The 12,925-nt window shown below is 38.7% G+C and overlaps 1 protein-coding gene across 2 annotated transcripts; it reads right to left on the bottom strand.

Moving 5' to 3' along the window:
• Positions 1-364: 364 nt before the first annotated feature.
• On the bottom strand, positions 365-12,781 carry acsl1b (acyl-CoA synthetase long chain family member 1b). Of its 2 annotated transcripts, none has more exons than XM_056769214.1 (21): positions 12,710-12,781; positions 8,240-8,452; positions 8,049-8,163; positions 7,742-7,806; positions 7,474-7,575; positions 7,056-7,155; positions 6,671-6,846; positions 6,142-6,174; positions 5,964-6,015; positions 5,516-5,589; positions 4,992-5,069; positions 4,153-4,287; positions 3,866-4,000; positions 3,643-3,738; positions 3,483-3,555; positions 3,135-3,223; positions 2,948-3,064; positions 2,579-2,722; positions 2,360-2,461; positions 2,158-2,229; positions 365-1,712 (listed from the first exon to the last, which is right to left on the bottom strand). In XM_056769214.1, the coding sequence occupies exons 2-21, from the start codon at positions 8,432-8,434 to the stop codon at positions 1,572-1,574; spliced, it is 2,094 nt and encodes a 697-aa protein (XP_056625192.1). In that variant the 5' UTR covers positions 8,435-8,452; positions 12,710-12,781; the 3' UTR covers positions 365-1,571. The 2 variants fall into 2 exon arrangements, with proteins under 2 accessions (XP_056625192.1, XP_056625194.1); XM_056769216.1 differs by lacking the exon at positions 12,710-12,781 and adding an exon at positions 9,986-10,126.
• Between the last annotated feature and the right edge of the window lie 144 nt (positions 12,782-12,925).

A 12,925-nucleotide genomic window follows, 5' to 3' on the forward strand; every position in this document is an offset into this window, starting at 1 on the left:
CACATTATATTGAGAAACTTTGAATTAATTGTAAAAATAAAACTCACCAGTTCTGTACAATATCTGAATGTTCTTAATTTGTGAATAGTTTAAGAATGTTATTGTTTATAAATAATTTTGTAATAGACAAGAAATTACAAGGAGACGAAATTACAAATTAAAAGACAACGGATATTAGATTGATCATATAAAAAAAAAGAGTTCTAATACAAATAATGCAACAGAATATGCATTAGTTTAAATTGTATAGTTATGCTTAAATGAACAACCTACAGTCACAATCATATTTTTATATTCCACCTAAAAAAATATTGTGTTGTCATTTTATCAGCTGTTTTAGTGTAACAAGAATAAAACACTTAAGTTTCATTAATCATGAAATGCATTTAATATCAATCATTTACATATTTTACATGCAAAATGCACATTCAAACATTTTTTAATGTATGTGGCATTTAAAATTAAAATGTTCATTTACATTTAATCGCAGTCAACTGATGTTTTAGGCCACACGTTTTTATGAAAACTGATTTGGCTTCATTACAGAACACATAACAGAAATGATAAAGCTTTGAGTCAAATATACAATATTAAAAATCAAGAGAATATTACAGTGAATGAGTAAAGCAGAAAACATGAATGAAACATCAGGACACGGTCAAAAGGCTCCTGTATTCTGTGATGCAGAAAATCACTGCAAAATAATGTCACACTCGCATGGTATTACAATTTAAAAATACACCATAAAATTATTTTACATTAAGTTTTCACATAAATAAGTACTTGTGTGACAAACAATTGTAGATTTGTTAACATTAAGCTCACTTTTTAATTTAAAGCCAACAATAAAGATGGTTCTCTTTTAAATATTTCATGAACAAATGATGACATAAGTACACAGTGTATTCATAGTTCAGGATATTTCCCCGAGGCTGTGTTTAAACTCAATGGCTGTTTACCAATAACAAAAAATTGTCCTTATGTTTTAATAGCGATGCATTCAGGACGAACAAAAAGTTAATAAAACCAAACTAGAAGACAAAACTGAAACTGTCCCACTCTCCACATATTGATTCTGAGGTATAGCTGGCTTTGTAAGGTGAAATGATGCGTGTATGCCGTGTTTTTCTCTCTCCTGAATAAAACTCAAAGGCAGTTGATATCCAATAAGGCACATTTTTCCCTGAGACGATATCAAATAACGCACACACACACAAGACCATTGCATCGTACCACTGCATGTGTTAATATCAAACATGTCCAATAAGAACAATATTTCCATAGAATAAGGCCACAAACTTTTACATTTTAATGTTAGGCGTTGGCACATTCCCTTCATTTTAAAATAGTCAAAAAGTCAAAACTCTGGGATATTTTAATCCGCCAGGGCCTATCATCAAAGGAGATGTGAACCATCTGATAAAGCTGTTCAAGAGACAGGCCTGATCTAGTATATATCATCTTACTCACAAGTGTGCATACAACTGAAGTCAGTGTAGAATCAAGTCTAAAGTCTGCGAGTCTGTATCAGTTCTGTCAGCTCAAGTTCAGTCAGCACCGGAGTGAACGTTTTACATTTTAATGCCGGAGTAAAGCTCATCGATCTGTTTCCTGAAGCAGTTCCTGAGCTCAGCACGTTTGGCTTTGAGGGTGGGCGTCAGAAGACCGTTTTGAACGGAGAACATCTCAGTGTGCAGAGCGATGTCCTTCACCTGAAAGACGAAAAGATGAAACAACATTAGGACATTTTTAACTCGCCGTTTTTCAAAGTTTTCTTTTACACGTGTCTACACCGGACGTGACACAAGACTTGTTCTAATGGGATTGTCGCGCCACATCCAGTGTGGACAAAATGTTAAATTATAATGCGTTCTTTTGTCTTTTATCGCATCGTGCCGCGTCCGCTGTAGACCCGCTGTTAGGGTTTAGCTTTCTTAATTTTAGATTTTTTACTTCAATTTTAGTTTCATATGGAGGTAACGATTTACTCAGCTCACAATGCGATGCAACTCATGACTGTGATTTATTTTTACAAAATGAGTTGAAACAAATTAGAAATGAACAACTTCCCTTGCATCATTTCTTAAATGCTTCACGTTTCTTCGTATGATAAAATTATGTTTTATTTCAAATAAAAAATATCAAGGTGTCACTGACCTGTTCAAAAGACTTGAGGCCACTTTCTTTACCCAGTTTCACAAGGTCTTCCAGAATGGCTTTCTTCACATCCTGACAGGACAAATGAAACATTCAACATTTACACTTTGATTTTATTTTATTCTCAAGTATACTCTTCACACTTTTATATAATGCAAATTAAGAATAGGAGTAAATGGTTGTACGGCAGTTTTATCAATACCTTATTTCTGCACAATTCTTCAAACGATCCCTCAAACCCTCTCTTTTTAGCCCAGCCAGGTAGAAAGTCTGGGTCAGGAACTAGGATGGCGACCAGACATGCCTGAAGAGGAAGAGAGAGAGAGAGAGAGAGAAGAGAGAGGAGACAGATGAGAATACATCATTACTGAGGGTTATGATGAAAAAAAATCATCGGTGCGAGTGAGTGACGTCCTCTCACCTGCAGGCTGTCTCCATGTACGAAGGCCTGCACTACAGCTTCACTCCTGATGTAAATATTCTCAATCTTCTCTGGGGCGATGTATTCTCCCTGTGCCAGCTTAAAAATGTGCTTCTTACGGTCCACGATCTTCAAAGTGCCATTCTGTGAAGATGAAATATATCCAGGGAAGAGATGAGGGAGTGTTGAGCGAGGGGAACTGAGATTAATAGCAATGATATCTAGTATCTTTAAAAAAAAAATCACGTACAATTTTTTGGTGCAATTATAATTACACAGCTTTACATTTTAATTAAGTGTACAAATACATTTTGAACAATGAAATGCTGCAAATGTGCATAATTGCAATGGTTTGCGACGGCATCGTACCGGCAGCCACCTGCCGATGTCTCCTGTGTGGACCCAGCCGTCTTCATGGAGAGTCTCTTTAGTCTTCTCTGGATCTTTCAAATATCCCAGAAACACATTTGGACCCCGCACGCACACCTGACAGAAACAAGCAGAGATTTAGTCAAGTGTGCGCTAGGAACCACACAAACTACACACACATACGCACCTCTCCCTCGCCATTACTGGCGTAATAATTCATCTCGGCCACATCCACCAGTTTGATGTCATTACAGGGAAGAGGAGCTCCCACATGACCTTCAATGACACAACACGATGATGACATAACATGATCACATCAGCAAGTACACACTCACACATCCGTGCCCTTATTTTACATTTTCAGGTTTTAACGGTCTCAAGATATTTTAATCTAATTCCAAACGTGATAAAACCTTCCTTTGGGTAAACATGAGGCATATATTATATATTATTCTTATAAAATAATAATCTCTTTTTGATGGAAAATGCAGAAAGTCTGGGTAAAGTGTGTTCTGATTTAGTTTGTGTGTGTTACCTGCCGTCCAGTCTCCTGGTACTGTGGTTGTGCTGCCCGCGGTGCATTCAGTCTGCCCGTAACCTTCATAAAACTACAAGGACACAAACTCTTACTTATATTTATTAAAGTGAATTGGCTTTGAAGTTCCTCAAATGTAGGATTGGTTAAACCGTCTTACCTGACAGCCCAGTGCAGCTCTTAGGAAGGTGAGAACGGGGGCTGAAATGGGTGCAGCTCCGGTCAACATCATTCTTACTTGACCTCCAACACTGGCCTGCAGGGGGCAGCAGAGACCACAGTCACACCATGATAACAGATTTGCTTTTAAGAAGTTGCATTTTAAGGCATTATTAGGTCATTTTGATGGCATATTTAAAAAGTAACAAACAGCTTGATGTGACCTGGACTTTCTTGAAGATGATCTTGTCCCACAGACTGTCTCGTCTCATAATCCCGCTCTTCATCTCGGCCTCTTTTCTTCTGAACGCAAACTCCAGAATGCGTCTCTTCAGAGGAGTGTTGGCCTGCCCATAGATCTACGAGAGGGTTTCACTACATTAATGCTAAACTACAGACGTAAGAGGAAAGACACGTGCCACGTCAAAACCTTTGCTATGAAGTTCAATCCAGTCACACTTCTTTGTGCCGTTATTGCAAGTTACAAGTATGAATGTATCTGTATGCAAACCTTATCGAACATGCGATTCAGTAAACGGGGAACCACAGGGAAAACAGTGGGCTTCAGGGTCGTGAGGTCATCCATCAAGGCCCGAATGTCACCCTGAAAGTATCCAATACGAGCACCGTGTGCCAAGACCACACCCTGAAGGGTTAAAAACACACAACACGAGTTAAAAACTTCATTTAATCAAAGGTTTATAAAAGAGTGAGAAATTATATTTACTTCACACACAAAAAGCAAAGTGCATTTTTGTTCCCCTAACCCATAAAAAAACTGAAAAAATGGGGAATTTTCATTAATAGCTTCTTCAACAGGAAGTTGCATCATTTGAAGGCCATGAGACGAGCAAAGACAAGTTGTCTCATTTTATTTTTTACATATTTGGTGACATTGTACTGACAACTGGTAGCATCATTTTGAAAATACTGTCCTGTTGCATAAATTATTTCATAGATGTCATATTTGTTAAATCACTAAAATTTGCTGAGTTTCTTCGTGCTATTAGCATCCACAGAATGAGCAATATATCATTTATTTGCTAAGTTTATGCTAAAAAAATCTCACTCCTGTTACTTTCGGACCATTTTATTCAAAGCGACTTACAATTGATAGCAATGAAATCAATTGGAACAATATAAGGACAACAAAAAGCATACACGCAGTAAAACTGGTCTCAAAGCAAAGGTGTTTTTTTAAGGAACTTATAAACCTTGTTAAAAATTATATTAAGTGCTTGAGATGGACCAATACTCATTTTAAATAGTTAAGTATGTGTGTTAGTACATTCCGTTTTGAAAAAAGAACAAAAAAATAAGTTTAATTTTGCCATCTCAGAGAAAACATACCTGTACGACTCTCTCAAACATGTGGGCCAGGGGCAGGTAAGAGATGTGCACATCCTGAGGCCCGAGGGGACAATTACTCTAAAACACCAGAGTAAAACCAGATAAATGTCAATCAACGGTCCTGTGGCACACACATCTTCACAACCTCTCTCACAGCACACTGAATAGACAATTAACTGTCCTGGAGTTACCTGAGGTGACACCAATTCAACATATGCAGGAGATAGATAAGAATCTATAAATCTAATCTATCTGGTAGATACGTAGAAAATAATGTGTAGCTCTAGGACAGAATGTTTTCAGTTGCAGAGACAAACAGGCTTTTTGTACGACATTTCTTTACGTCAGCTTTTTGCTAATAGTAATGTGACAACTGTTCAAATATTTGATGTAAACGGTTCATATAATATTTATACAAGAATGTTTTTTGAAAGCCACGCCACAGGATACTGTTTGACATATCAACTGCCCAAATGCATTCTGGGTTACATCATAGAGACTCTATGGAGACTTCTGTGGTTTACCTGTGTGACCATAATGAAAGCAGAAGTGTTGGACACAATGTTTCTGTGGGTGAGCATTGCCCCCTTAGGATTTCCTGAGAGAGAGAGAGAGAGAGAGAGAGAGAGAGGGAGAGGGAGAGGGAGGGAGAATAAAGTATTTTATAATTATCTAAAACCTAAGAGAAAGAAAGGGTGTCGGAATGACTGTGTTTAACTATAATGCTGCCAATGCATAACTTAAACAAGTAGCAAAACATACATTTATTATTTTTATCAAATGTATATATTAAATCAATATATATGGCCTCCCAGTCGGTCACACACACACATTACATTCAGTCATTTAGCAGACGCTTTTATCCAAAAGTGACGTACAGATGAGGGAAACAATGGATGCAATTGGTACAACATAAGGACAACAAAAAGTTATTATTATTAAAAATATTATTTGTAAAAAATGACATGATACCTGTAGTTCCACTTGTAAAACAGATAATAGCCAAATCATCAGGCTTGGGAGGCTGCGAGAATAAGAGATATGCAAATGTGTGAGTTAAATACTGAACGCATGAATCTATCCAGACACGTCTGTGACATTTGTCATTTTAATGAGCTCGTGGAAGTGAAAATGAAAGTACAGTACTGACCACAGGCTGCTGGCGATGAGCTCTGCCAATACTCTGTAGAGAGAAGAGAAACTCATGTCATTCATGATCGAGACAGAAGTGGGAATTGGGAAATAACAGAGGTTTCTGTTGGTGTAAAGACAGAACTTCAAATCTGAAAACATAGAGCAAACTGAATGACTGAATCGTCATGTGGGCACATTCAGTTCTGGTGGATTATTTTGACATTTTCCTTATTTGCCTTTCTGATTTACATCATGCAACAACACAATATTTATTGAAACCTAATATTTTAATAAATAAAATAATATTTTTCAAAATCACCCATTCAGTTATCGTAAGAGAGATTAAGAGGTTGTAGGTCTTCCTATAAATAGCACTTGATTGGTGTTTGTGTGTTTACCCTGAACGACCGCCAGCACCGCAGGTCACCCAGTAACCCCAGCTGATGTCATGACCCCGGACACGGTCACAGACACAACACACACAAACACACACTCCATCGACCTCACGCTCAAATATTTGAGCAGACAATGCTTGCTTTATTCACCTCCGCGTCCTTCAGACTGATGATGTCGACGCCGCACTGCTGTCCTCTGCTCACAAGCTCTGAATCAAAGTCTTCAATGAGAATCACAGTTTTGACCGAGTGCTGACGGCCGGACACGCAGTCCAACAGCAGTCTGGCCTTCTCCGGAACATCACACACCACCGTAGCGATACAAGCTGCACAACACACACACACTCCGGTAATAAATGTCAAATCATTACATTCGTGCATTTGACACATTTATCCTTATAAAAGTCAATCATTACTCAACTACAGGATTACAGAATCAACGATCGTCTTTTCATTATATAAGAACTCAAATTCTCTGCAAATATTCAGTTTTATAAACTTCCCTCAGATCAGTATTAAAGTGCGTTTGACATACCCTTGTCGATGATGTAACTTATGGCCTCCGTGCCCAGCGTGTCGTAGAGAGGAACGGAGATCAGAGAGTAGGTGTAACACGCCAGTTCTGAAATGGTCCACTGTGGAAAGATTTCTGATGTTACCGACAAAACATTTGCTCTTCAGAAAAATCCTGTAACATGCGCCTGAGGTTGAAAAACGGCATCTGTTTCTCAAAGTTTGTGTAATGAAGAATGAAGCAGATAAGCTGTCCAAGTGACTTTGATGGTGGTCTTGTGTGCTCCACAGAAGAAGTGAACATAGTAAAAGAAAGTAAATAACATCCAAAAAAAGTGTTTGGATGAACTGACCCTTTAAATAAGCAAAAGGTAGACAAAAGTAAAGGTGAAGACAGTTTTATACAGGAAACTTGATGGGGAAGAGAAGTTAGCACTGACCTCTGGTCTGTTCTGGGAGAAGATGCCGATGTAAGGGTCTCCGTCTTTGGAGTGTCCTTTGTGAAGAAACACAGAGCCCAAATGCTCGGCTCGCTCGACCACCTAAAATACATCAAAAGAAGTTAAAGGAACGTAAATAAAGAGGAGTTAACCCTTTTCTGATGCTTTATATATGAAGTAAGGCACCAGGTAACTTATGGAGTGGTAATAATAAATTGAAAAGGGTTGAAAAAGAGACTAAGAAGTGTCAACATAGTGGCTGTCCTACCTCTGCATAAGAAAGCCATTCATAAGGCTTCTTTGGTTTTCTGGAGCCCAGGCACGGGCCATTGCCTGAATAAAAAATATGTTCATATAAATATTCTATTTTGTTGATATGAAATAAACGAAAAATGATATAATTAGATTCATAATAAATATGTGTGTGGTACATGATGACAGTCCTTGCATTATTAGGCCTACTGTCTCTTTAAGACAACCGCCCGAGGCTGCTCACTGTCTGTTGGCAGACGTCACATTCTGAGACACACAAGTCTTTGTTCGTCATGCTTGAGATAAAGCCGAACAGCACGTACCGGACACCCTCATGCCCCTCTGGAAGAACTCGTACAAGGTCTTGGCATCTTCGAAGTAATGGCTCAAAAGCTCGCCTCCGTTTAAAATGGCCGCCCGCCGAGCAAACTCCCCACCCTGTGAATAAAAAAACTGAACGTCCGAAGAGGAGCACCAATATTATATCTGTGATTTGACCTCTGTTTGTACTGACCGGCAGCTCCAGGGACTGCATGCGCAGGTCACAGGGCGCTTTCAGGGCTTTGGGTCTGGTGGCAAACCAGTAAGCCGTGACAGCGGTGAAGGCACCCATGCCGATGAGCGTGTTGGTGGAGAGACTGCGGATGTAGTCCCTCACCTCGGCCAGCTCCGGGACCCTCAGCTGCTTCAACAGCTCGTGAGTCTGCATGACTGTCACCTGCTCAATCTGTCAGGAAAGTTTGTAAAAGACAAGACAGATTATAGATGTATAGATGTTTTTGTACTTTAACATTGTTTGACATATGACGATTAAGAAACACAAATGCCCTCCATTCCTAAATGTCTGTAAGAACTGATCAAGGGTCAAACCGATTAAACTGGAATTTATTTTCTCATTATCGTAACCATTTTAAACTGTCAATCTCATTGCATGTTTTGATAAAAACAAGTGAAGCCATGATGCCTAGCCGGGTTTTTATTAATAATACATAATAAGGGATAACTGAATTATATTTAATAGAATTTTATACTTGTAGAATTTCTTCAAATGTGGAAAACCTGTATTGGTCATGAGAAGGGAATAAGTAATATACATAGCGTGAAAAGAGAATATTATGTTTTTAAATAAAAAATATCAAGTAATCTGTTAACTTGTTAGCCAAACAAAGTTTTTTTCCAAAATATTTTATATATGTTTTGTCCAAGGTAGAAAACACAATAATCTTTATTATGATAAATTTTTTGTGTTATCAAACTGTTTGTTTTATAAGTCAGATCTTGACTGCCATGATGTTTCAGCGGTTTCGTGAGAATCAACCATCGTATGGTTGATATCCTGTCTGTGACTCTTTCTTCAGTGGAACACAAAAGAAGATATTTTGAGAAATGTCTCCGTGGTTTTGTATTCATTCAATGGAAGTCAATGGGGTTCTGTGTTGTTCGATTATCGACATTCTTCAAAATATCTTCCTTTGTGTTCTGAAGAAGAGAGGAACTGGTTTGGAATGGCATGAGGGTGATTAAATAAACAAAGAATTTCCAAAAGTTGGGGTGTACTACTCTTTTTCCAGCACAAATGTTTTCCTGTACCCATGCAAGGCGTCACGCCTCTAATGTAACACATCATTAACCCAAATCAACTTTTGAACAAAACCAGAAAAGAACTAAACCTCGTGCTCTTATTTCAGCAAAACTAGAATAAATGCACAAAGCTTTCAATTGAGGCTTGAATGTCATGAAATGTCATCATTAATTCATCCTTTCTGATGTTTTGCCGTGTTAAATGTTTTCATCACTATCAAGCATCAAATTCTGATTACCGTCTCTGCTCAGTTTTATTTGCATCTGTTTAACAACAGCGAGCAGACAGAAGTCACCTTAATCAAGTGTGTGACTCATGTGAGGACGTGTGACCCCTTTAGCCTCTCACCTACTTCTATTATTACTGCCCGGGGCAGATCTTTCTGAGAACCTGCCCTCAGTACACTGCACTTAACACACACAGCAACAATACCAGAGGTTAAATATATAAAGTCACATGAAACACTTCAACATCTTTGAATTTAACTCCAGCAAAAGTTAAAGAATGAACAAGTACCGCATGCGGTTCCTCAACCTTCATATCATTTGAAAACCTCTCCTGATCTCAGCACAGCTCTTCTGAGCACTGACATCAAAGTCAAGGCGTCTCATTTGTTTAGCAAGTCTCAGCATGACCTAAATACAACACGAAACACACACACAACTAAACACGCTTTACCTGTGAGGAGCGGAATGAGGTCTGAGCTGTGCCTGCAGAACCAATGCAAGGGGAAGGTGAACTAACCCGGTTCAAGTGGGATGAACTACAGGATGAGTTTTATGTGCAACAATGACTCGGACCCACTCCGGCCCCTTATTGGACACGCTCTTAGCACCTGTTGTCAGCCAATAAGAAAGCAGCAACTGAGCAACAATTCCACTGATGAGACGCCATTGTTATTGTGTCAATCATCAACTTATACATTTACTATAATCACTGATTACATAACGTAACGCCGTGAGTCATGTGATCAGTGATCATAACCAATTTAACCAGTTTGACTAATATACGAGTCGTTGTTTTGGGTCAGACCCTGGTTCCAGCACTAGTGTGCTAACTTTCCAGGGCAAAGGTAACATGACCACGGTCACGTCCTTTAAACTCTTCTTGCCACTGCGGGGTGGGTGGGGTGCGGGGGAAAAAGACCAATGACAGACCCTGAGACCGGTCACCCGATGGAGGGCGGCCAAGCAGACACCAGTCACACGACCCCTCCCAGAGCGGAGCTTCTATTTAAAAACAGTGGCACAACAAATGGAAAACCGATCGAGATATTGAAAGCATGCGATCAGTGACGACATGCGTGCCTGGATAGAGTACCTGTGACTCAAGAACAAGAAGTTACTAATTTAAAAGCAGATGTAGGCAAATAATCACACTCTCACAGGATTCCTTTGATCAGAGGTCAAACGTCAGCGCAATCTCAGGGTCAAGGGTTAACATCAGGCACAGATACTATTACGCAATCATCAACTGAGCAACTTTTGCAATGAAAAAACACTTTTGAAGGGTTTTCCATTCATATATTTTAATATGGGAAATAACATACTCAATTTAAGCTTCACTTTGGTGAGATTCACGCCACAATTGTGCAATCGAAATATAATCTTATTCATTTGCATAGTTTCAAAACCCAGAGGAAGACAGCTATGCATCAGACTGTCTGATGATCTCAATGACAGAATCAATGAGGTTTATCAATTCTGATCGGCTCAAATGAGCGACAACCATCAGTTACTCAATTCTTAGCATTTAAGCAATCTCTTCTCACAAAAGTATATCACATGAATGAAAATCAACTCATTAAAGTGCATGAAAACATTCTGTCTAAACACTATCATTTACTAACTGTCATAATCAGCTGCACAATTAAAGTGATACTTGACCCAAAAAGGACAATTCTGTCTTCGTCTACAAATCTGTGTAAATGTCCTTGTTCTGATGAACACAGAGAAAGATATTTCAAAGAATATTTATGACCAAACAGTTTTTGGACCCCATTGACTACTGCCATAGTAGAAAAATAATTTTATAGTTTTTTTGGTGTTTTGAACACAAAGAAGATATTTTGAAGAATGCGGGACAGCAAACAGTTCTGGTGCACTTTTGACATTCATTGTTATTTTTCCTACTATGGGAGTCAATGGGGTCCACGAACTGTTTGGTCACAAGCATTCTTCCAGATATCTTCCTCTGTGTTCAACCAAACAAACATGTACAGGTTTGGAACAACTGCAAAGCGCGTCATTCGTGACGAAGTCTTCATTTTTGGGTGAACTGTCGCTTTAAACACATTGATAAGCTTTTATGTAAATATGTAGCAGCGTGCCACACTATGAGTAAATTAATCTTAATAACTATAATAAACACACGTACTACAGACATTCATACCAGTTTGATCTTATATAACCACATTCAAAAGAGCCTCAACATCTAGGACCTCTCTGAGGTCTATTCTGCATCTGAGTGTTGACAAAATATAAGATGTCAACGAAAAATACCACCAAGGTATGTGTTTCAGGTGCATTTCCAAATACCCAGATATTAAAAAGGACACACGTAGTTTAAACGTAAGTGACCTTCATAGAAATATAAATCCATGCAATCACGGTTGGCATCTTTTCTGTTGACTAGCAACACAGTGGTCAAACTAAACAAGTTCTGCAAGAATGAATCACATTGTCTTAAAACACAACATAGCAAACCAACCCCTGACAACAGCAGAGAAGACCTGATGTGGCACTTTATGATTCAAGTATACACCACATCTACATTACACATACTGCAACAGAAAGAAGGGATTCTGCTGATAGACCGATCCACGACACAGATATCCACCAATGAAACTCTTTTGGTAAATGTTAAACCTCAACACAAACCATCTCCCAGGTGATCTCTCAGGGGATGCTGGGATTGAACACAATAAAGAGAAAAATGGCTGTTATGAAAGAACAAGGTCATAAGGACACAAGAGTGAACTCGTGCATGCATTCAGTAGCAAACACACGAAATCAACTTCCAGACGTTATATTTTTTGTAAAAATCAAGTAATCCTGTCACATGCATAATGCAGTTTAAATAAAAAAGCGTCATTGCTGGATACAGTCACACGATTCATTTAACATATACATTGAACATGATCTCTAACTGTTAAACCACATAATTTGCACGGGTGAAACGACAAAACAACACTTAACTAACAGCTAAAAAACTTGATATACTTCACATAGGACGAAAGGAGAATTTGAAGTGTGCTCGTCTCATTACGGACACGTCGCAATAGTTCTGAACATGTCAACAAACGCGTTTCATTATGCAGCACAAAACATCAACCCTTCGCTGCTAAACACACAATAAAACACTATTAAATATTAAACTAATATCTTTTTGATTTGTACTGACCTGAACGAGCCTGTATGATTCAGATGACACACGTGCGTTTGATTATTGACTGCGAGCGGCTACAACTTTTCCGTTGTGTTCCGTGACCAAAATTTCCGCCAATCAGAGGCGCCGTTTGAATGGAGCGACTGTTAGGGAGCTTGTGATTGGTCAGTCGTTTGACTCGCAGTAACCCTGCTCTCACGGACACGTTTACCTTTGTACAGACTTCACGAG

Source organism: Triplophysa dalaica, chromosome 16 (assembly GCF_015846415.1).
Source record: "Triplophysa dalaica isolate WHDGS20190420 chromosome 16, ASM1584641v1, whole genome shotgun sequence".
Taxonomy (NCBI): domain Eukaryota; kingdom Metazoa; phylum Chordata; class Actinopteri; order Cypriniformes; family Nemacheilidae; genus Triplophysa; species Triplophysa dalaica.

What these genes read in the sequence shown, in the direction of transcription:
- acsl1b (XM_056769214.1), bottom strand. Translation starts at nt 8,434, where the DNA reads ATGCAGACTCACGAGCTGTTGAAGCAGCTGAGGGTCCCGGAGCTGGCC. An exon ending in GAGGGGCATGAGGGTGTCCG is followed by an intron (nt 7,807 to 8,048) that starts GTACGTGCTGTT and finishes TTTTTTATTCAG; the next exon opens with GCAATGGCCCGTGCCTGGGC. An exon ending in AAGAATTGTGCAGAAATAAG is followed by an intron (nt 2,230 to 2,359) that starts GTATTGATAAAA and finishes TTGTCCTGTCAG; the next exon opens with GATGTGAAGAAAGCCATTCT.